The sequence below is a fragment of the Cucumis melo genome, chromosome 1, assembly GCF_025177605.1.
Source record: "Cucumis melo cultivar AY chromosome 1, USDA_Cmelo_AY_1.0, whole genome shotgun sequence".
Taxonomy (NCBI): Eukaryota; Viridiplantae; Streptophyta; class Magnoliopsida; order Cucurbitales; family Cucurbitaceae; genus Cucumis; species Cucumis melo.
The window spans coordinates 15,460,251-15,483,490 of record NC_066857.1 but is presented as its reverse complement, the minus strand read 5'-3'; the positions used below and the strand labels follow the sequence as shown (position 1 = coordinate 15,483,490).

Below are 23,240 nucleotides of genomic sequence, written 5' to 3'. Positions count from 1 at the left end.
ACCAAAAACCAAGACTAAGGGATGATTTGATAACACTTCTTTTAATCTATGTTTGCTTTCTCTCAATTTTCTTGCTATGCTTTCACATTGTAAGAGAAATATTTGAATTCTTAGTGATATTCCATAAACGAAAAACAAGTTTTTACAAACTACTTGTTTGAAAGTTGCTAACAAAGCAAATAGTTATATAAAACTAAAAGTAGTATGTCTAAGCTTAAATTTAAAAAACTAAAAAGTGACTCCTTTTATAACCATTTGGTTTTTTTTCTTTAAATTAAGACTTAATTGCTCTAAGTTGCTTACATGATTTTCATATTTTATAAGTAAAAGAGTTGAATTCATAACTAAATTCAGAAAACGAAAACAAGTATTTGGAAACTTCTTTTCCGTTTTTAAAAATTGGTTTCGTTTTTTAAAATATCAGTAAAACGTAGATAACAGAACCCGAAACTCGTTGCAAGAAAAGTGTTTAAAGCTTAAAATAATGAAAACTAAATACAACAATTAAGTTAATTTTACAAATTGAGGTCTCTCCTTGAGCATCTACTGAAAATGACTGCCATGGTCTATGTCAACCTACAGTAAATGTCTCTTCTTCGCCAAGCTCAAACCGTAGACAACCAAACTAATCAAAAAATCGTTCTGACAAATTGGAGTTCGTTCGGTCGGTTGATGGTTCAAAGCAAGCTAGAGTGGACAACCTAGTTTAGTAACGTTGCCTCGGATATCTGGGGGATCAGGAAACCAGATACAGTTTAAAGAACCGAGCCAAAGAAAGGGTTTCACCCCTTTTTTTGTTAGTTCTACGTTCTCTCTTGTATTTCTTCGTAACCATTTTCTATTTTGATTGATTATATGCATCTCAGTAGTTAAAATCTTTTCAGTGAAGTCTTAATGTGTTGGAGTTTAGGGGGTTTTGCGTTTTGATTATCATACATGCTTGAATTTTTAATGTGCTACATTTTCAGAAACTCTTGTATTTTGTCAGTTAAAACTTATAGCGGTTTATTGTTATCCGTATGGTCTTCATGTTTTTTAGAATTGTTTTTTTTTTCTTTTTCCAATTTTCTATAGGGTCCCTTGAATCGATTGGAACATGAAGAAAATGATAGCTCTGGGTTTTGAGGGTTCAGCAAACAAGATCGGTGTTGGGGTTGTAACTTTAGATGGCAACATTTTGTCAAACCCACGTCACACCTACATTACACCTCCTGGACATGGCTTCCTTCCTCGTGAAACTGCACAACACCATCTCCACCACATTCTTCCATTGGTTAAGTCTGCTCTGGAAACTGCAAAAATTACCCCAAAGGATATTGACTGCCTTTGTTACACCAAAGGGCCTGGCATGGGAGCTCCTCTACAGGTTTCTGCTGTTGCTGTGAGGGTTCTTTCCCAGATTTGGAATAAGCCTATTGTTGCTGTTAATCACTGTGTTGCACATATTGAGATGGGAAGGGTTGTAACTGGTGCAGATGATCCTGTTGTCTTGTATGTTAGTGGTGGGAATACTCAGGTGATTGCTTATAGTGAAGGAAGGTATAGAATCTTCGGGGAGACTATTGATATTGCTGTTGGGAATTGCTTGGACAGGTTTGCAAGAGTCCTAACCCTATCCAACGATCCAAGTCCTGGATACAATATTGAACAGGTGTGTTACAGGAAAAATGATAATATAGTTTTTTTTAATCCATTATTCCTTACGTCGTTTATCTTCTATTTGTATTTGATACGTGATACCTAAAGAAGGAAGAAGGAAAGGCCAACTTATATGTATTTGTGTGACTACTGTTACTTGATCTATTTAGATTCTTATATAACAGAGTTTCAAGTGGTCTGCAGTAAGCACTTCATTGTGGGAGGACGTTGAACATATGAAAATCTTCTTTCATCATTGAAGTTGATGAATGTATTGTACGGTTCATTCATTGCATCTGCTTTTCGTTTAACAATTTGTTTTTCTACACTTTCTATTGACTATTGTATTAAAGCATGGTTTCATTGGTTTAAGATATCACATGTGAAGGAGGCCAATGTCTTCAGGTTTCCATATTTGTTAGTTTAATGTTTCAAATGGTTCCAAGGTTTTCAACAATTTGTATGATTTGCATGCGGTCCTTATAAGTTGATTCTTGTTCTTTACTTACCATGGTATAATTTTTTCAAAATGTGTTTTAGCTTGAAACCTTTATTTTCTCTTTCCTGAATCCCAACGAGGGCTTGAGCTTAAATAATGTGTAAGAAAATGCTTTTGTGTCTCATTCTATTGATTTTTATTTGTCCACAGCTTGCAAAGAAAGGAAAACTTTTTATTGAACTTCCATATGTTGTCAAAGGGATGGATGTATCATTCAGTGGGATATTGAGCTATATCGAATCAACTGCTGAGGAGAAGCTAAAAAGTAATGAGTGTACTCCTGCTGACTTGTGCTACTCTCTGCAGGTAATCTTTGTTTACTATGATAAAAGCGAATTTTGTCACCATTTCTGAGATGGGTTGAAAAGCTTGGATCATTCTGTAACTAAGCTGTATTTCTGAGTTGGGTTGTGCTCTTTTATAGATGGTCTCAAACTTCCATCCAACTTGTAAAGCTTCTATGTACACTCATTCTTCTGTTAAATGTCTTGCAATTGATATTCCATTGACTTTTCACTTCCTGCTTGGTTGTAGGAGACTTTGTTTGCTATGCTTGTGGAAATAACGGAAAGAGCCATGGCTCACTGTGACAAGAAAGATGTTCTTATAGTCGGTGGTGTAGGTTGTAACGAGCGCTTGCAAGAGATGATGAGAATAATGTGCACTGAGAGAGGTGGAAGGTTATTTGCAACTGATGACCGTTATTGTATTGATAATGGGGCAATGATCGCATATACTGGTCTTCTTGCTTGGGCACATGGTGTTTCAACACCATTGGAGGAAGTAACATTCACCCAACGGTTTCGAACTGATGAAGTTCATGCAATCTGGAGAGAGAAGGCTTTGACTAATGGAAAGGAGCTCATGGAAGAAGATGTCTAAGGCATTTTTGTTCTCTTCAAAAGGTGATACTTAGTATTGCAACGAGATGTTTTGTAAGCTTAGTGTAACTGGCATAATTCTATTTGGATTTTCCATGATGCCTGGAGTTTTATAGATAAGCAGCACCAATAAAAAATTTAGCCAAATGGTCTTTAGGATATAACTTGTAAACGGTATTGACAGGTCCAATGTAATTAGAAATCCGCAAACGAGCGCCAACTCTGAAGGCAACTTAGGTCAGCATTTGCAGTTCATTCTTTCTGATGTATTCTTGAAATACTCTTTTTTTGTTGTAAAATTATTATTATTAATTTTTTTTTCGTTCAAAGAAGATTGAAGTTTGATGATAATTGGATAGACAAAAACAAATGTTTTTGTTTAAGTTTTGTACTCTCTCCATTCATCCGTTTGTTCTTGAAGTCTTCATGGCCAATGGAATGAACAATATGTGTAACTATATATTTATTACTAATTGAGAAGTAGGGTGTACATTCACTAAATATGTTCAAATTTGTTGCAAAATATATATGTATATGTATATATAATGCTCATGTTTTGATTTTAATCCAGGATGCTGCTGTTTATTGAAGTGCATACACATGTAATTTTCCAAATAAGAAAGAAAAAAGCCCACATAATTTAACTGTCATAATAAAAAGGTGAAGAGTGTACCAACTCAACCTAAGTATTGAAATAAAATTGCAAAGGATAAATTCAACTGAATGAGTTATGAAAGAAAAAACACTTTTTATGGGCTGATTAGGTAGAAAAAAGTATCTCGCAAATTCATTTTGTTTGACCAACTGTTAATGGTATCTCTCAATTCTTTTTATAGTGTGATAGGACCCGAGCCTGATACATTCTAGAAGGCTTAAGGGTAATTAAGGGAGGAATTAGGTGCTGTGGATCCCTTAGGAATTCTTTGGGCCAGAAGTTTGTTAGATGTTTTAACTTCTACTTCTTTAAATACTTGTGTTGCCAAGGGGGAAAAGATCTTTTGACTGATATTTTGTACTTGGACTCTATTGGATATTGGGAGAGATCGGGAAATCTCTCAAAGTCTTCCCCTGGTTATCGATAAATAAAATTATTGGCATTTTGGTATCAGTACCATTGATCTGGAATGGTGGGAAAAATGGAAATGAGAAAAATCGTCGATTATGACCGTTGGAAGAGCCATGTCATTTGACACATCTGCGAGTTGATCGCAACCGTCTACTTGTCGTGTGCCACATCATTTGTTTGACCATTGACTTTTCCACTATTTCTGCCGCATCATTATTGTATTATTTGTGTCGTATCAATGCAAGTTGAAATGTAACTAGGTACAACATGAGTGAGACTCGCTGATTCTCTTTGTTCAAAATCAAAGGATACTTAGACAGACAACTAGGTTTAGTCTTTGAAACCATGACTTTGATACTAGTTAATAATGACAATAAAGCCTCCATGTCTTTCCACAAATGTCGCTTCGAGCATAAGTTCTCACGAGTTGTTAATTTTACTCAAAAGACTTCCTACCCATAGAAATAATTGCTATCACTTATGAGTTTCTCTCTTTCTTACCAATATAATGCTTTGGTTCGACTCAACAAAAATGATATCACCAATATTGGATTTAGACCCACAACGAGAAAGCTCGATACCAATAGAAACGTTTACTTGCTTTCTCACCAAAGATTTTCCACAACTCTAATCAATGCAAAACTCTATTTGCATCCTCAACCTCAACAATTCTTGAGATAATAGTCATTTGGATCGTATAACCTTGAGCACTAAATACCAACTAACAACCTTGAACTTTGTTGCCTTAGAAATAAGGAATTGATAAGATTCAAAGTAAGATTATTACCCCCTCAAACTTTCTGTAGTGTTGCCCAACCCTCAACAGGCTAAACCATAGCTGCAGTATGATATCTTTATCGCGGTAAGCAAACTTCTTTTGTTTTCAGCTTCTGATCTTTGATGAATGGCTAACCAAAGTTCATATAGACATTCCTTCATAGCTTAAATGTAAATATCCAACACCCTGAACGATCCAACCAACTGCTAACTCTTATAACTCATATCGGTGTTCTTTCCCCTCTTTATTTGCTCAATATATACCAGTTAGAAACGGACACATTTTGAGGCTTATCTGTTTGACTTTTTCAGTAATTGCCGCACGTTTAGGCATCATCCATTTGGATTTGGACACTGCTATTGCATTGTTTCCTCTCTACCAAGTCTCCAACTCAAATCTAAATTAAATTAAACATATTCAGATCTCTTTACATTATTAAAAAGATGTATGTCTGCCGCTATGGAGGCATGATGAATCTTTTTCAATCGTGAATATCAAATTGTTCATGCAGATACTCCTACCATCAACTCTCCTCATTGTGAAAATTTTAAGTCCTACATTAGATACAACCTGATTTGCTTTATTATTATACATAAAACTTGATCAAATTGTCTCTTAGGTGGAAGACAAACTGCATAACGTTGCATTAAGTTAATCTCAGGCTTCCATGTGATTATTGCGCTCATCACTATTGTAAGGACAATTGGAATCTTTGACAGCAATCCCAATTTGAATACTTGGCTTCCCTAAGGTAACCTTAGTTAACTAGTTGACCTCTAGTTAACATACCATAGTTTAAGCCTCAAGGGAATGTCACTTTGGAAGGGGAAAATGTAATTTCTTTCCTTTTTATTTTCTCCAATAGTGTTTTCGATCCTCATATTTTAAATAATGAAACTTTACAGAAGTAAAAAACCAAATTGATGAGTTGGATGATGGGTAGTTTTTTTACCCTGCATTCAAAGATATCACTGGGATGTGTTAGGATAATGTCTTTATCACCATGATATTATATTGTTTATGTGACATGATTCTACTTTTGGATTCAAAAAGAGTAATCTTCTACACATGAATTCTTGGTATTATATTTGCATTCACAACGATATCAACGATTTTAATATATAAGAAGATACTGGATTCATAATCTTGATTCACATTGCAAAAAAGTGGTGAAATGTATTTGTATCTATTATATATGTATTGTGGTCTTTACACTTGGCAAAAATGGATTCCACTGGAATCGAATATAACTATCTAAGTTTTCATCCTCAGTGATTTAGGAAGTGATTTAGGATGTTAAGAAACGAGACTCTATTCTTTATAAGACAACGATATAGATTTTCGAGATCTTCTTCAAGGTCACGAATGCACGACTCCAATTTTCTCAACGAGTTCTGCACTTCTTCAACTTGCACAAAGAAATCAGATTTGTGACCGGTGATTGAATACAATGAAGCATCTACCATCTCTACTTCATTTCCATATGCACCATCCTCCTTGTTGGCTACTTTCTTAGGTTGCATCAGCTTGGAAACTAGAGACCATCTGCTCATCTTTGATGGAGACTTTGGTCCTGCTACAAATAACAATAGGGATTGAATGCTGTTATATGTAACAGTTTCTGCCTCCTTTAGCAAGCTAACAATTTCTAAACTTTCATCACTTTTTTGGGAACTTGTTTTTTCCATTCCCTTCAAGGCCTTGTGGATTGCCTTCTTTACCATCTTCCTTGAGTTCAAATACTTCTGAACATCAATCATGTCATCTTTTCTTCTGCGCAATGCCGACTCAAGTTCGTGTGCAGATTCTTTCATTTGTGATAAAATATCCTTAGCCAAAGCACACACATCAAGGATCTTGAGAGATCCTTCTAACAAGTCATCAACTGATTTGTTGTCAACAAGAGCTTGATGTGTGAGCGGCAAAAGAAGCAACTTATCAATGGAATCATGTAAATCTTGAAGACCATCAAGTTTTTGGCACAAAGTAGAAGATGAAGAAGTGGCTTCTTCAGAGGCCTTCAATCTGCGGAGATTTTCATTAATTTCATCCACAACTGGATGCGGCTTTGAAGGCAAACTGTTCGAACGAATGTGGAACGATTTCTTTGAGTTTGCAGCAAAGGAATCCATCTTTTTTTACAAAAGCCTAAGCTTAAGAATTGTAGAACAGCCAAAGCAGTTTCAAGTTGACTTCACATTTTGGCCTTCAAGAGCTTATTTATATCACTTTGGCTTAGGGAGACATGTGGAATCTCCAGCTCATCTAATTATAATTAGCTACTGATATGCATAAGGAATTACTTCAGCAATGTCCTTACTTTGTCTCCCTCCCACCACTTGCTTATCTCCACTATTATTGTCGCTAATTTCTATATGATGCAGATACTATTTTTTTATAGTTCATGATTATTGTATTATAGAATAGAGAAATATAATGCTACAAAACAATGGCTCCTATAGATTTAAGGCCAATTTAGCTGTATAAAATAAGAAATTGGACCTCACCCAATTGTCTTATCTTCTGTGGGGTATTGAGCAAGAAGCATAGATATGGACAATAACATAAGAGATGAACAAGACAGAACAAGATCAATATATGCAATGGACATGCAATATACAAATGTTACATGTACATACACATTTTATTTTATTTTTTATATGTTTCAATGTGTTTCACACCATTTCTTTTTCACATTTGAGAATTTTATACGAAAATAAGCGTACCAAAAGATCTAAGAAAGTTAAGTATGTAAGTGATACTCTGTCCATGTGTTTATTTGATTTTGCCTACTTTAACCTTTTCAAAATCTAAGCAAGATCTTAGAAGACCAAAACAGAAAATGTTTTAAAAAATTTGCTTTTCTATTTTAACCTAGTAGCTATATATGAACACCTACACCACTATTGCTTTTCGTTTTCATTTTAATAAAAAAAATAATAATAAAGTTGATGTTGGTTATTGAAATAATTTTCAATATTACGGGTGGAAGTGAAACTTTTTAAGAAACCGAAAATTACAAAAAGTTCACGAAGTTAATAAACATTTACAAGTTCGTACTAAAAATGGTTGTCATGACCAATGTGTAATGTCTCTTCTTCTCTATGATTTCAACTTATTGTTTAATTGTTAAAGTCAATAATGGATTGCACTTAAATCACTGCATTACGGTTGCAAAGCAAGCATCTTTGTACAATCAAGGCAGTGGCATCCATTTTGTTGGCTGATCTCGAAAATGGTGAACTGGGTCTCGTACTGCGTAGGACAAGCTTGTCCCTTTACACATGCAACCGTGTAAGAATCTTCTTCCTCTCAATGCATTCCATTAATTTTCTATTTTCAGAGGTATTTATAGATGCTTGTGCCATGTTCCCCATCTCCAGGTTTCCTCTCATGTCTTGCCTGCTCAATGCGCCTCTATTCAAATTTTGGTTTGAGTAAGAACCATACCGTTCATTTTCTCATTCTCAACCTCTGTATTTGAGAAATTTTCATTTGGATAACCTTCCATAATCTTTAGAAACTACAAAAGCAAAACATTCTTTTTTTCGGTGTTCAAATCAATTTACATGATTTAAAAAAATCCTAATTAATAAGAAATAATCTAAAAGAAGTACTAAAGAGCTTTACCAAAGAGAGTATGGAAAGATGGTTCCAATTTGCAACAAGATAATTTAAGCTGTGATCTTTAATGGGCTGTGAATTTCTAAGCCAAAAAAGAGGATACAAAATAGATGTCTAAGAATGTTCTTCGAGGATTTTGTGCAGTGGAAGAAGATCCAAGCATTCCTCTCCTCCCAAATCTTTGACAAAACTGCACTAATGATGTTGGTCCAAATAACTGACTGCCTTGTAGTCTTTGAAAGGATGGTCCAAAAGCAACATTCTGATCCAATCAATTGTGTCAAGAACCTTTAAATACTAAAATAACTCGTAAAAGACAGTAAATCCTAAGTAGATGGCCATACAGATCACTAGATGCAATGATATTCTATTCATTCAAATAATGATTTTGCTCTCTTTTCCACTGCATGATGAGCCTATCTCTCTTGAAGCAGAGCTTCCTTCTACTTTTATGTGGTCTGTGGGAGCATCTGAAATACGCTATCTATTTTGGAGTGTCTTTTGATTATATTACGGTTTGAGTGATTGGAAGGTAGAATTTGGAGTTGATGTCAATTAGGAGCTAATTCAGGCAGTACAGAGTCAAACGATGTAAACCATGTAAACCGAGGCAGTCGTGCACCAAAAGAAGCCCATTTGAACTTCTGCCTTGTAGTTCTGCAGTGCCCCATGGCGCCCTATGTGGCGCTGTAAGGCAGAGAGCTCATTATTTGCGAAAAGGCCCCGGCGCCGCGACTCAGTCCTTGAACTTCGCAGCGCTCCGAACATTTTACCCGCGCTCTAGGCTTCAAGATGTCGGCGCCGCGATAGGTTATATATACTTTCTTTCCGTCTGCCAGTTTGTATATCCTTTTGAGTTTTTAAACTTCTCAGCTCCCACTGTGCTTCCATCTGCTCACTCCTTATGAATATGTCTCTCTCTAGATATTTGCTGCACATATCCACTTCTTTTAGCAGGTTCTTGATGTTAATCACCATGACCATAAATTTGATTATCACGATAAATAATTCTGTTTAATGGAGCACTCACACCAACAAATTCATTATAACTTACTTTTTTCGATTAGGACAACCAATTTCTTTTGCGTCGTTTCAATGATACGATATTTGTCCCCTTTGAATTTATTCCTAAGTTCTACTTAGTAAGCTCTCAACCAATGTAGACTACCTTCCACACTTCTAATTAATGCAAGATTGTACTTGCATTCTCAGCCATTCTAGAGATACTAGTTCTTTAGTTTGCATTACTCTTGAGCATTAAGACCTACTAGCATCTCTGGACTGCGTTGCCTGCCAAAAAGTAAGAAATATTATTTGATTCAAACAAACTGAACTGTTTTCCCTTTCAAAATGACACAATATAACCATGGCTGCAGATTATTCCACATCCCAATAGGCTTTACCATGGCTGCAGTGCCATATCTTTGTTGTAGTCATCAGGTTGCCCTTGCTTTTCACCTATTGAAAACTTCGGATCCATCCATTACCTTTTGGATTTCTCGCATTCGTTGAAGACAAATGCTTCATAATCTTAATATCCAGGCCGATTTCAACCCTTGGTCTCAAATGAATGGCCGGCCAATCAAAGCTTATATAGATATTCCTTCATTGCTTAGCCGCTCAACCAACTGCTAGCTCTATAAGTTATCCCTGTGTTTTCCCCCTCCTCATCTGCTTAATATATATCAAGCAAGGGAGACAATTAGGAATGGGAACTATATCTGCTTTGACATTTCAAGAAACGACACGTTCTTAGCATCTTTTTCCATTTGGTTCTAGACACTGCTGCAGCAATGTTTCCTCTCTACCAAGTCTCCAACTTATATCTCTATTAAATTAAAAGATTCAGATCTGTTTACTTTAAAAAGAATGAAGTATGCTTGCCAACGTGAAGACATTAAAATTGTTTAACACATGCACACGGGTGCAGAGGTTGATGAATCTCTTAACATCAACTCAGCTCATTGTTTATTATTTAACTCTTAAATGATGAGATATAGCTTGATTAGCTTTATTATTATGCATATAATTGAATCAAATTGTCTCTGAGATGCAAGACAACTTGCACATTCTTGCACATGGATAACATTGCATTAAAATTAAAACTCAAGCTTCCATGTGATTCTTGTGCTCATCACCAGAGGCAATTGGTATCTTTGACAGCGTGGCCAATTTGAATGCTTAGCTTCATTAGGTGACCATGGTTAACTAAGTAACCTCTAGGTAGCATACCACCGTTTAAGATCTAGTGTGAAAATCACTTTGCAAGAGGAAAACACAGTCTTTCTTTTTTATCCAACAGTTAGCAATCCCTAGTGGTTAAAACGAAGAAAGTATACATAGTTAGCAGACAAAAACCATGTGCTGGATGATGGATAGATTTTTTTTTTTTTTTTTTTGTCATATCACCCTGATTATATTCTTCAATTTGAACTCTGTAGGCATGATTTTACTTTTTGGATTCAACTTGAAAAATCTCGTAGATTATATCTGAAGTTGTATAACAAGGATCTTTCTCAATTGTATTTCGTATAGGACTATGTTTGCATTTTCAACAATATCAACAATAATAATATTGCAAAAAGTTAGCTAGGGAAGAAGATGGTTTGCTTTGCAAAATTGTTATAATATATATTTGCGTATATTTGTACTGTGGTATTTACATTTGACGAAATTTTGAAATTTCATCCACAGTGATTTAGGGTGTTAAGCAATGAGACTCTGTTTTTGATAAGATGGCGATATAGGCTCTCTAGATCTTCTTCGATGTCATGAATACACAACTCCAATTTCCATAGCGAGTGTTGGACCTCTTCGCCTTGTGCAAGGAAATCAAATTTGTGATTCTTGATTGAATTTAATGCAGCATCCACCATCTCTACTTCATTTTCATCTGTGGAATCATCTTTGCAGACTACTCTCTTAGGTTGCATCAACATAGAAACCAAAGACCATTTGCTCATCTTTGATGGCAACTTCGGTCCTGCTACAAATGACAACAAGGATTCAATGCTGTTATATGTAACAGTTTCTGCCTCCTTTAGCAAGCTAACAATTTCTGAACTTTCATCACTTTTTTGGGAACTTGTTTTTTCCATTCCCTTCAAGGCCTTGCGGATTGCTTTTTTAATCATCTTCCTTGAGTTCAAATACTTTTGAACATCAACCATGCTATATTTTCTTCTGCGCAAAGCGCACTCAAGTTCGTGTGCAGATTCTTTCATTTGTGACAAAACATCCTTAGCCAAAGCACACACATCCAAGATCTTGAGAGATCCTTCAAGCAAGTCATCAACAGACTTGTTGTCAATAAGAGCTTGATGGGTGAGTGGCAAAAGAAGCAACTTATCAATGCAATCATGTAAATCTTGGAGACCATCAAGTTTTTGGCACAAAGAAGAGGATGAAGAAGTGGCTTCTTCAGAGGCCTTCAATCTGCAGAGATGTTCATTAACTTCATCCACAACTGGATGTGGCTTTGAAGGCAAACTGTTCGAACGAATGTGGAAAGATTTCTTCGAGTTTACAGAAAAGGAATCCATCTTTTTTACAAAAGCCTAAGCTGATGGATTGTAAAAAGCCAAAGCAGCTTCAAGTTGAGTTCTTCTTTTGGCTTTCAAGAGCTTATTTATATTACTTGGGCTTAGGGAGACATGAGGAATCTCAAGCTCATCTAATTATAATCAATTAGTGATATGTATAAAAAAATAATTCAGTCATGTCGTTACTTTGTCTCCCTCCCACCTCTTTCTTCTCTCCACCATAATTGATGACAATTTCTATATGACAGAAATTGCATTTGTTTTATAATTCATGGCTGTATTATATCATGGAGAAATGTAATGCTACAAAAAAATGGCTCCTATGGTTTTAAAACAAATTTAGCTGCATAAAATAGAAAACTGCCCCCTGCCCAATTGTCTTATTTTCTATGGGGTATTGAGCAAGAAGCACAGTTATGGACATGAATATAGGACATGAACAAGACAGAACAAAATCAATATATGGCAAGGACATGCAATATACAACAAATTTTTCATGTACATACACGTTTTGTTTTATTTTTGTATACCTTCCAATGTATTTCACATTTTTTTTTTCCATAATTGAGATTTTATATGTAAAAATAAAATATGTAAGGAAATATCTCACCATATTAGGATTAGTTTATTAGGATTAGTTTGATAACTATTTTATTTTTAAAAGTTAAGGATGCAACTATAACTTTGCTTTGTGTCTATTTAATTTGGTATCTACTTTTTAAAAACATTTTAAAAACTTTAAACTCTTTTGAATAAAGAAAAGAAATGTTTTCAAAATTTGCTTCAATGTTAGTTTGTACTCTTTTCGTAATTGTGTATACTAAACAGAACATCTACACTATTATTGCATTTTGTTTTTATTTTAATAAAAGAACAACAAAGTTGAATCGACATTTTTGGTTCTTTTTTGTTATCGTTGGTTATTGAAATAGTTTTCAAGATTACGGGTAAAAATGAAACTTTACAAAATGCATAAATGAAATTTAAAAAAAAACTTAAAAAGTTAATAAATATTTACAAATTCCTACTCAAAATGGTTGCTACGATCTATGAGTACGTCTCTTCCAAATTATGAATTTATTGTTTAATTGTTAAAGTTAACTTAGCTCAATCATAATTGACATTATCCTATTTTCAACCGTCACGTAAAATTATACTCAGATGGTTTAACCAAACCATGATGCAAAGCAAGCATCTTTGTAGAATCGAGGCAGTAGCATCCATTTTGTTGGCTGATCTCGAGAATGGTGAAGTGGGTCTTGTTCTGCGTAGGACAAGCTTGTCCCTTTACACATGCAACCGTGTGAGAATCTTCTTCTTCCCAATGCAGTCAATTAGTTTTCTGTTTTCAGAGATATCTAACGATGCTCGTGTTGTGTTCCCCATCTCCAGGTTTTTCCCTCATCACTTGCTTGCTTAATGCGCCTCTATTACAATTTGCCGATTATGAACCATTAGAATGTGTTGGTTTAGAACCATACGGTTCATTTTCTCATTTTTCAACCTCCATATTTGACAAAATTTCATTAGGACAACCTTCCATAATCCTTGGCACCTTCCTTGATTCAGTAAGGGCTTTTATGGTACCATATGAAGAGAAAAGGAAAGCAAAACTCCTTTTTTAGGTAGTGTTGGGGCAATCGACGAACATTTCAACTAATCTTAGAAAAAAACCTACTTGATAAAAAAATAATTTGATTGATGAATGAAATAATGGTAAATTCTAAGTAGGTGGCCATCTTGACCACTCCATAGAACCATCGAACCACGTTCTATATAATGACTTCATATTCTGTTTATTCATATCATGATTTTGCTCTCTTTTCTACTGCATGCTGAGCCTCTCTCCTGAGGCAGAGCTTTCTTCTATTTCTATGTTGTTTTGTATATCCTTTCAAGTGCTTAAACTTCTCACCTCCCTCTGTGTTTCCTTCTGCTTCACTCCTTATGAATATGTCTCTCTAGATATTTATTGCATACATCTTCTTTTGGCCTGTTCTTGATGTTAATCACCACGATGTCCATAACTAGTTATTTGGTTTGCATGACTCTTGAGCACTAATACCTACTGGACTACGTCGCAGACCAGAAAGTAAGAATCATATAATTTGATTCCAACAAACTGAACTGTTTTTCCTTTCAAACCTACACAATATAACCATCATTGCAGTATTCCACAACCATCAATACGCTTAACCGTGGCTGCAGTGCCATATCCTTGTCGTAGTCAGCTGGTTGCCTCTGCTTTCAGCTATTGAAAGCTTTGAATCCATCCATTACCTTGTGGATTCCACACATTTGCAGATGACAAAATACTTCATAATCTCCATTTGCTAGCCGCTTTCAACCCTCTTTAATGAGGCCAGCCAATCGAAGTTTACATAGACATTCCTTCATTCCTTAGCCGCGTCAACCAACTGCTAGCTTTATGAGTTATCCCTGTGTTTTTCTCCCCTCCTCATATGCTCAATATATATCAATCAAGGGAAACAATGGGAACCATGTCCGCTTTGACCTTTCAAGAAACAGCACGTTTTTAGGCGTCTTCTTCCATTTGGTTCTAGACATTGCGGTGGCAATGTTTCCTCTCTACCAAGTCTCCAACTCATCTATATTAAAGTACGCGATTCAGATCTGTTTACTTTATAAAGTATGAAGTCTGCTTGCCATTGTTAAGACATTAAACTTGTTTAACACATGCACACGGGTGCAGAAGTTGATGAATCTCCTACCATCGACTCCAGTCATTTTTTTATTATTTAACTCTTATATGATGAGATATAAGCTTGATTAGATTTATTGTTATGCATATAATTGAATCAAATTGTCTCTCAGATGCAAGACAACTTGCACATGCATAACATTGCATGAAAAGTTAAAACTCAAGCTTCCATGTGATTCATGTGCACATCACCAGAGGCAATTGGGATCTTGACAGCATGGCCAATTTGAATACTTAGCTTCATTGGGTGACCTTGGTTAACTAATTAACCTCTAGTTAACATACCATAGTTTAAGATTTAGTGGGAAAATCACTTTGCAAGACAAAAACACGATCTTTCTTTTCTATACAACAATTTGCAGCCCCTAATGGTTAAAACAAAGAAAATATACATAGTTAGCAGACAAAATCTATATCCTCCATGGATAGATTTTTTCGTCATATCACACTGATTATATTCTTCAATTTGGACTCTGTAGGCATGGTTTTACTTTTTAGATTCAACTTGAAAATATTGTAGATTATATCTAAACTTATATAATAAAGATCTTCCTCACTTTTATTTTTATATAAGACTATGTTTGAATTTTGAAACAATATCAACAATAATATAGCACAAAAGTTGGCTAGAGAAGAAGAAGGTTTGCTTTGTAAAATTGTTATGATATATATTTGTATATATGTACTGTGGTGTTTACATTTGACAAAAATTTGAACTTTCATCCTTAGTGATTTAGGATGTTAAGAAATGAAACTCTGTTTTTGATAAGATGACGATATAGACTATCGAGATCTTCTTCGATGTCATGAATACACAACTCCAATTTCCTCAATGAGTTTTGAACATCTTCACCTTGAGCAAGGAAATCAAATTTGTGATTGGTGATTGAATTTAATGCAGCATCCACTATCTCTATTTCATTTCCATCTGTGGAATCATCTTTGCAGGCTACTCTCTTAGGTTGCATCAACATGGAAACCAAAGACCATTTGCTCATCTTTGATGGCAACTTTGGTCCGGCTACAAACGACAACAAGGATTCAATGCTGTTATATGTAACAGTTTCTGCTTCCTTTAGCAACCTAACAATTTCTGAACTTTCATCACCTTTTTGGGAACTTGTTTTTTCCATTCCCTTCAAGGCCTTGTTGATTGTTTTTTTCATCATCTTCCTTGAGTTCAAATACTTTTGAATATCAACCATGCAATCTTTTCTTCTGCGCAAAGCGCACTCAAGTTCGTGTGCAGATTCTTTCATTTGTGACAAAACATCCTTAGCCAAAGCACACACATCCAAGATCTTGAGAGATCCTTCTAGCAAGTCATCAACAGACTTGTTGTCAATGAGAGCTTGATGGGTGAGTGGCAAAAGAAGCAATTTATCAATGCAATCGTGTAAATCTTGAAGACCATCAAGTTTTTGGCACAAAGTAGAAGATGAAGATGTGGCTTCGGAGCCCTGCAATCTGCAAAGATGTTCATTGACTTCAGCAACAACTGGATGTGGCTTTGAAGGCAAGCTGTTTGAGCGGATATGGAATGACTTCTTTGAGTTTGTAGCGAAGGAATCCATTTTATTTTGCAAAAAGCTTTAGCTAATGAATTGAAAATAGGCAGAGCAGTTTCAATTTGACTTCATCTTTTGGCCTTCAGGGTCCTATTTATATAACTTGGCTGAGGGAGACATTGGGAATCTCAAGCTCATCTTATTATAATTAAGAAATTGATCTGCAGAAACCAATAATTCAGCAATGTTCATGGCATGCTTCCCTCCCACCTTTTTCTTATCTACTCCATTATTAATGCTGATTTCTCAATAATCAAATGGATGTATCTGACAGATAACCAGATTTCTTCAAAAGTCATAGCTGTATTTTAATCAAACCAATGAGGCCAGTGGCATTAGATTTCAGTTTTGTTGGCTGATCTTGAAAATGCTGAACTGGGTTTCCTTCTGCAAAGAACAAGATTGTCGCTTTACACATGCAACCGTGTGGGAATCTTCTTCTTCCCAATGCGTCGAATTAATTATCTATTTTGAGAGATATCATGGCAATGTCTTTGATGTGTTTTCCCATATCCTGGTATTTCCCCGTGTGCTCAGTGTCTTTATTATATGCTTTATGTTTTCCAATAGATTGTAAAGCAATTTGTAAACTATGAACGCACACGAATGCTGTTGACATTGTTGGCACCATTTAGCAAGTAATGGTGCTAGCTTATTGTATTTGATAAAATTACTTCAAGACAGCCCTCCATATTTGTTGGATCCTTCTTGAACTTTTTATGGCACCATGAGGAAAGTACAAGCTTTTTGACATCGACTTTGATGGATTCTTCTTCTTCTTCTTCGCATTGTGTAAGATCAGAAATGCTGACTTACCCAATTTCTTTAGAGAGGTGAACTTTATGTTCGTTTAGTTATCATCCTGATTCTTCTTCCTTTGCTGTTTCATGTTGCTTCTATTTATATGTCATATTTATTTAATTCTTTGAGTTCTTAAACTTCCAAGCCCCCTATGTGCTTCCATCTGCTCACTTCCATGATTTTATCAATGAAGTTGAACAAATAATTGTCCTCGTTATACTTTATTCATGCAATTCTTTGATCAATCAGTTAAAATGGTGATTATTTTGGTGGAGGTGGCAATATCTGCCGGGATCGTTCAAGATAGCCTTCTTTAGCAGGAAACTGGTCAGCCTACTTTTAGATAATTTAGCAAATTGTTCCTTAGATGAAAGACAATTTACCATGTGATTCTAGTGCTTATCGCCATTATTGGGGCAATTGGAATCTTGGACAGCAATGCTAATCTTGATATTTAGCTTCATCATGTAATCATGGTTGGGTAATTGACCCTAGTTAACATTAAAATAAATAAGTGACATGAAAAACAACACTTGAAACAATAAACTCTTTTCTTTTTCTTCCTTAGCAGTTTAATCTCCTTCAACTTCAAATGAGAAATTCAGGTCTCCAAATGTTTGATTAGAAAAATTGTGATATGGATATAGGTTGTGTTTGTGTATTATTTTTTCCCCTTTGAAACGTAGCACATAGCACACTGATCAATATAAATATTGGAAAATAATTGCTTGGTGACGATGATTATACTAAACTCAAAATCTGATTTTACTTCAAAGAGTTGATTCTCGTAACAACAAAAATGTATATATATACACTTTGGTGTTTACATTTAGCAAAAATGAATTCTCATGGCATTGACCACGATACTATTTTTCAAAACTCCATCCTTAGTGATTTAGGATATTGAGAAGGGAGACTCTGTTTTTTATTAGATGCCTTTGTAGACTCTCAAGATCTTCTTCAAGATCTTGAATACTTGACTCAAATTTCCTCAGCTGGTCCTGCAAGTTGACGGATTTATCAGTCGTGTGGCTGGCAATTGTAGACAGAGTGGCATCCATCATGTCTACTTCATTTTCGTATGAATCTTCATCTTTGTTGGCAACTCTTTTGGATTGTATCAGCTTGGAGACAAAAGACCATCTTGATGGCAATTTTCGACCTGCTATGAAAGACAATACTGATTCAACGGTACTGAATGTGACTGCCTCTACTTCTTTTAACAAGCTAACGGTTGCAGAAGTTTCTTCACTTTGCTGAGAACAGTTACTTTTGATTCCTTTCAAAGCCTTTTGGACTACCTTCTTTATCATCTTCCTAGAACTCAAGCATTTCTGAAGATCGCGTGAAATAACAGCTTCATCTCTTCTTCTACGCAAAACCGATTCAAGTTCACGCACACATTCTTTTGTTTGCAACAATGCATCCTTAGCAATATCACACAACTCTAAGACCTTCAAAGATCCTTCTAGAAAGTCATCAGTCCATTTGTTATCACTCTCATTAACAAGAGTTTGTTGGGTGAATGGTAGAAGAAGTAACTTATCAATGCAATCATGCAAATCTTGGAGGTTGTTAAGTCTGTGACATAAAGAGGAAGTTGAAGAAGTGGCTTCAGAGGACTTCAATCTGCACAAATGTTCATCAACTTGGTTAACGATTGGATGTGGCTTCGAGGGCAAGCTATTTGAGCGGACATGGAGTGTTTTCTTTGAGTTTACAGCAAAGGAATCCATTTTTCTTTCTCAATTGGAGAAGCCAAAAGTCTAGCTAATGACTCGCAAGAAATTTGAGCAATTTCAATCTGCCTTTCATCCTTTGGTAATCGGGGGAGTATATATACAACAAAGGTTAGGGAGACATGAGGAATCTCATACTCATTCAAAATATAGTTTTAAGTTATAGATCTACAAAACCAACTCAGCTATGTTCCTGCCATGTCTCCTTCCCACCTGTTTCATATCTCCATTATTAATCTTAATTATCTTTATAATCACATGCATGTATCTTGAATATAACTCATTTTCAAAAGATATAGTTTTATTTTAATGGAGAAATGATACGGGATTATGCTGCATGCCTCCTAATTATTTTCTATTCTATTATGATCCTCTCGTGATCTAGATCTAAACAACTTTGCAGTAATGTTTTGGCAATGTCTCTTCTCCATCAAGTTTACAGCTCGTCAACTAATTAAATTAATTTGTTCTAATTGCATGGGAATCTCTCCTTATACAAGCCATTGGCATCAAGATTATTTTCTTATCGAGAAAAAGGTTACTAGGCCCTCTCTTGATAAATACAAGATTGTTTCTTCACACGTGTATCAAATTATATATCTGTTTCAACTATATGTAAGGCCATGTTTGTGGTATGTCACCCCATCACCAGATTCTTAGCTCATTATTTATTTCTTTATTGTTTTAGTCTACACATTTAACCTAATTTGCAATCTTTTTGTTGGGAAATTCATAAATTAGGAAGTGCACGAGTGCTGTTGACATAGCTAGTACCATACACCAAGGATGATTTCTTGACAGTACAATTTAAATACTTGCTTTCTTTGATTATTAAAAAATTGATCTCTGGTTTATAAAACATAGATTAATTGGTAGGTAAAATAGTACTAGTGCTTGGTAGGGTAAAAATGTTTGTTATCTGATTACTTTTTGCTTAGCAGTTTAAAATCATTCTAGTGACGGTACCTCATTTGTTGAAATAGGATTTATTATTTTTTGAGTTCACACCAAATGGGGCTGAGGATTTGAACACCTCTCGATCAAGGGTATATGTATTAATTGGTAAATTATGCTCAGGTTGAGATTAGAATACAAAACTGGCGATATGATAATGGTAAGGTTGTTCATTTCATGATCCGGTTTAGATTGGTGTGGGAGCCAAATTGCCCAAATCGCCCAAATTTAAAAAGTTTAAAACTGGACCATGCCACATGTTTGGTCAAAACAGAACCAAACCACATTTTTTGGTTTTATGCGGTTCAGTTTTAGGTTTCATAGTCTCCCCAGATTCATGACCATTTATTAAAAAAAAAAAAAAAGAAGCTTTTGAAGATAAGTATTTGTGCAACATACATCCTTTTGGTGGGGTACAAATTATACCAAATCTTTTGTAATTATAGTCTTTCCATGACTTTTAACAATCGGAAGGTTCTTATTCAATATTGTTTTGGGGGTTATCTCGTCTCTACTCCGGTCATTAGGGTGTTCTCTTTTGTTCCTTGATAAAATACAGACACTTTGTTTCCCATAAAAAAAGAAAAGAAGTCCCTCTGTTTCCTGCCTGCTTTTTTCTCTTTTTCTTTTTTAATTATATATTTTATAAATGTAGTTTGTTTCTGTTTGAGGTTTGATTTTGAATCCTAAGCCAAACGAACCAAACCACATTAATTATAAAACCCAAACTTTTGGTTCGTTTCGGTTTCTTGATTATTTCAGTGTTGGTGGTTTGGACTTCCACCCCTAGATGATAAAGGATTGTATGAATAATATAAACATTACAAAACAGGTTTTGTCGAAAGAAGACTAAGTAAACTCACCATCTGAATTTTGATCACAAAAGATTTGTGCCTAATAGACACAGAAAATGTCACAACTTGGTGTTTAAATTTATAAAAAAAAAATGAATTCTCATGGCATTGACCATGATACTGCTACCTAAGTTCTAGCCTTATTGATTGAGCCGATGAGGATCTTTGGTCAGAAGTGAGACTGTTAATGATAGGATCCCTTTCTTCAAGATCCTTAAACTAGCACGTTTACAACTTGCAGAAGGAAATTGGATTTATCTGTTGTGTGATTGACAATTGAATTGAGTGTCATTGACCATTTTTATTTTGTTTGTGAATGTGCCATCACCTTTGCAAGCTACTATTTTGGGGTTATACTATCTTGGGAAACAAAGACCGTGGACTCAAGTTTTTCTTTTATAAAATGGAAACAAGCCTCTTCATTGAAAAAAAGAATTAAGACTAACTGTCGACTCAATTTTGATGGCAACTTTGATCTAGTTATGAAGGATAGAAGTCACAAAACTGATTCAAACGTGCTATAAGTAATTGCTGAACTTTCTCACGTTTTTCAGAACACTTGCAATAGTGCTTATGTCCCAAGAACTCTGAAGATCACTTGCAATAGTTGCTTCACCTATTCTTCTGTTTAAAACTGATTCAAGTTCACGACCATGCTCTTTGTGCTGATTCAAGTTCACATCCACGCTCTTTTGTTTTCAACAATGCATCCTTATAAATACCACACAAATCTAAGAGTCTCAGAGATACTTCTAGCAATTCATCAACCCATTTGTTATCACTATCATTGACAGGAGTTTGTTAGGTGAGTAGTAGTTAATCAATGCAATCTTGCAAATCTTGAAGGGCCAAAGGCCACTGAATTTATGTCACAAAGAAGTTGAAGAACTAGCCACAGTGGAATTACGAAAATGGTTATATGGACAATGGGTATTGGGCAGTGTAGTGTGTCTTTTCACCTTCAAATATATCACACGAGTTGTCAATGCAAACATAGCAAAATAATTGGCTTGCAAAGAAGATTATGTGAAACTCACAATCTGGATTTTGATTTCAAAAGTGTTAATTCTTATGGACAAAAAGGTATATACACTTCGTTGTTTACATTTAGCAAAAATGAACCTTCATGGCATTGACATAGACCATGGTGTTGTTACAAAAATTTCATCCTTAGTTATTTAGGATGTTGAGAAGGGAGACTCTATTTTTTATAAGGTGTCTATATAGACTCTCGAGATCTTCTTCGAAATCTTGAATACTTGACTCAGATTTCCTCAGCAAGTCCTGCAAGTTGAAGGATTTATCTGTTGTGTGGCTGGCGATTGAATTTAGTGTGGCACCCACCATTTCTACCTCATTTGCATTTGCATCTTCATCATGGCTGGCAACTCTTTTGGATTGTACCAGCTTTGAAACCAAAGACCATGGACTGAACTTCGATGGCAACTTTGGTCCTACTACATTGGACATTACCGATTCAACAGTGCTATATGTGATTGCTTCTACTTCCTTTAACAAGCTAACGGTTGCTGAGCTTTCTTCACTCTTTTGAGAACTGATTTTGATTCCCTTCAAGGCCTTCTGGACTGTCTTCTTTATCATTTTCCTAGATTTCAAGCATTTCTGAACATCACTTGTGATAATTTTTTCACTTCTTCTTCTGCGCAAATCTGATTCAAGTTCGTGTATACATTCCCGTGTCTGCAACAATGCATCCTTAGCAATATCACACAAATCTAATAGCCTTAGAGATCCTTCTAGCAAGTCATCAGCCCATTTGTTACCACTCTCATGAACAAGAGTTTGCTGGGTGCTTGGAAGAAGAAGTAACTTATTGATCGAATCGTGCAAATCTTGAAGGTTGTTGAGTCTGTAGCATAAAGAAAAAGTTGAAGAAGTGGCCTCAGAGGACTTCAATCTGCACAAATTTTCTTCAACTTGGGCAACAATTGGATGTTGCCTTGAGGGTAAGCTATTCGAGCGAATGTGGAGTGATTTCTTTGAGTTAATATCTAAGGAATCCATTTTCTTTCTCACTTAAAGAAGAATTTTAGCTAGTGATCTAAAAAAGGTCGAGCAATTTCAATCTGCCTTCATCTTTTGGCATTCAAGGAAGCATATATATATATAACTTGGGTTAGGGATACATGAGGAATCTTCTGCTCATCTGCAAAATAATTCAAGTTATTAATTTACAAAACCAATTCAGCAATTTTCATGCCTTGTCTCCCTCCCACTTGTTTCCGGATCTTCACCATTATTTATGCCAAATTCTTCATACTCACATGCATGAATCTCACACATGAAAAATCTATAAATTAGGATCAATTATATTGTAAGCTGCTTCTTGTCTGGATCTAAACTTCTTAGCTGTAATGTTTTAATGATGTCTCTTCTCCACCATCATTCCAACTAAGAAACTAATAAAACTTGAGCTTTAATTCTTTACTGGAGTTTCTTTCTATATACAATCCAAGATTGTTGCTCCACACAAGCAATCTTGGGGGAAGCTTTGATTAATTTCTTCCCATATACATTAAGTTATCTGTCTTCATTGACATCTCAGCCAATGTT

At 35.3% G+C, this 23,240-nt stretch overlaps 5 protein-coding genes and 1 long non-coding RNA gene across 7 annotated transcripts; 2 read left to right on the top strand and 4 right to left on the bottom strand.

Moving 5' to 3' along the window:
* The first annotated feature begins 557 nt into the window (after positions 1 to 557).
* LOC103490395 (uncharacterized) lies at positions 558 to 3,369 on the top strand. 2 transcript variants are annotated; one of them, XM_051090006.1, is made up of 4 exons: positions 558 to 817; positions 1,075 to 1,651; positions 2,288 to 2,443; positions 2,672 to 3,369. In XM_051090006.1, the coding sequence occupies exons 2-4, from the start codon at positions 1,097 to 1,099 to the stop codon at positions 3,017 to 3,019; spliced, it is 1,059 nt and encodes a 352-aa protein (XP_050945963.1). In that variant the 5' UTR covers positions 558 to 817; positions 1,075 to 1,096; the 3' UTR covers positions 3,020 to 3,369. The 2 variants fall into 2 exon arrangements, with proteins under 2 accessions (XP_050945963.1, XP_008448108.2); XM_008449886.2 differs by having other exon boundaries at positions 559 to 796.
* A 2,761-nt stretch (positions 3,370 to 6,130) lies between these two features.
* On the bottom strand, positions 6,131 to 6,994 carry LOC103490394 (uncharacterized). Its single transcript, XM_008449885.1, has one exon. It carries the CDS (start codon positions 6,992 to 6,994, stop codon positions 6,131 to 6,133), a length of 864 nt encoding a protein of 287 aa, XP_008448107.1.
* Positions 6,995 to 8,342: 1,348 nt separating this feature from the next.
* On the top strand, positions 8,343 to 12,366 carry LOC127150946 (uncharacterized). Its single transcript, XR_007823583.1, has 2 exons — positions 8,343 to 9,296; positions 11,181 to 12,366. It is a non-coding gene; the product is annotated as an uncharacterized LOC127150946 (long non-coding RNA).
* Positions 12,367 to 15,475: 3,109 nt separating this feature from the next.
* LOC103490225 (uncharacterized) lies at positions 15,476 to 17,025 on the bottom strand. The gene has a single exon (XM_008449650.3). It carries the CDS (start codon positions 16,322 to 16,324, stop codon positions 15,476 to 15,478), a length of 849 nt encoding a protein of 282 aa, XP_008447872.1. The 5' UTR covers positions 16,325 to 17,025.
* A 981-nt stretch (positions 17,026 to 18,006) lies between these two features.
* Positions 18,007 to 18,855, bottom strand: LOC103490393 (uncharacterized). Its single transcript, XM_008449884.3, has one exon. It carries the CDS (start codon positions 18,853 to 18,855, stop codon positions 18,007 to 18,009), a length of 849 nt encoding a protein of 282 aa, XP_008448106.1.
* Positions 18,856 to 21,836: 2,981 nt separating this feature from the next.
* LOC103490226 (uncharacterized) lies at positions 21,837 to 22,691 on the bottom strand. Its single transcript, XM_008449651.2, has one exon. It carries the CDS (start codon positions 22,689 to 22,691, stop codon positions 21,837 to 21,839), a length of 855 nt encoding a protein of 284 aa, XP_008447873.1.
* Positions 22,692 to 23,240: the final 549 nt, after the last annotated feature.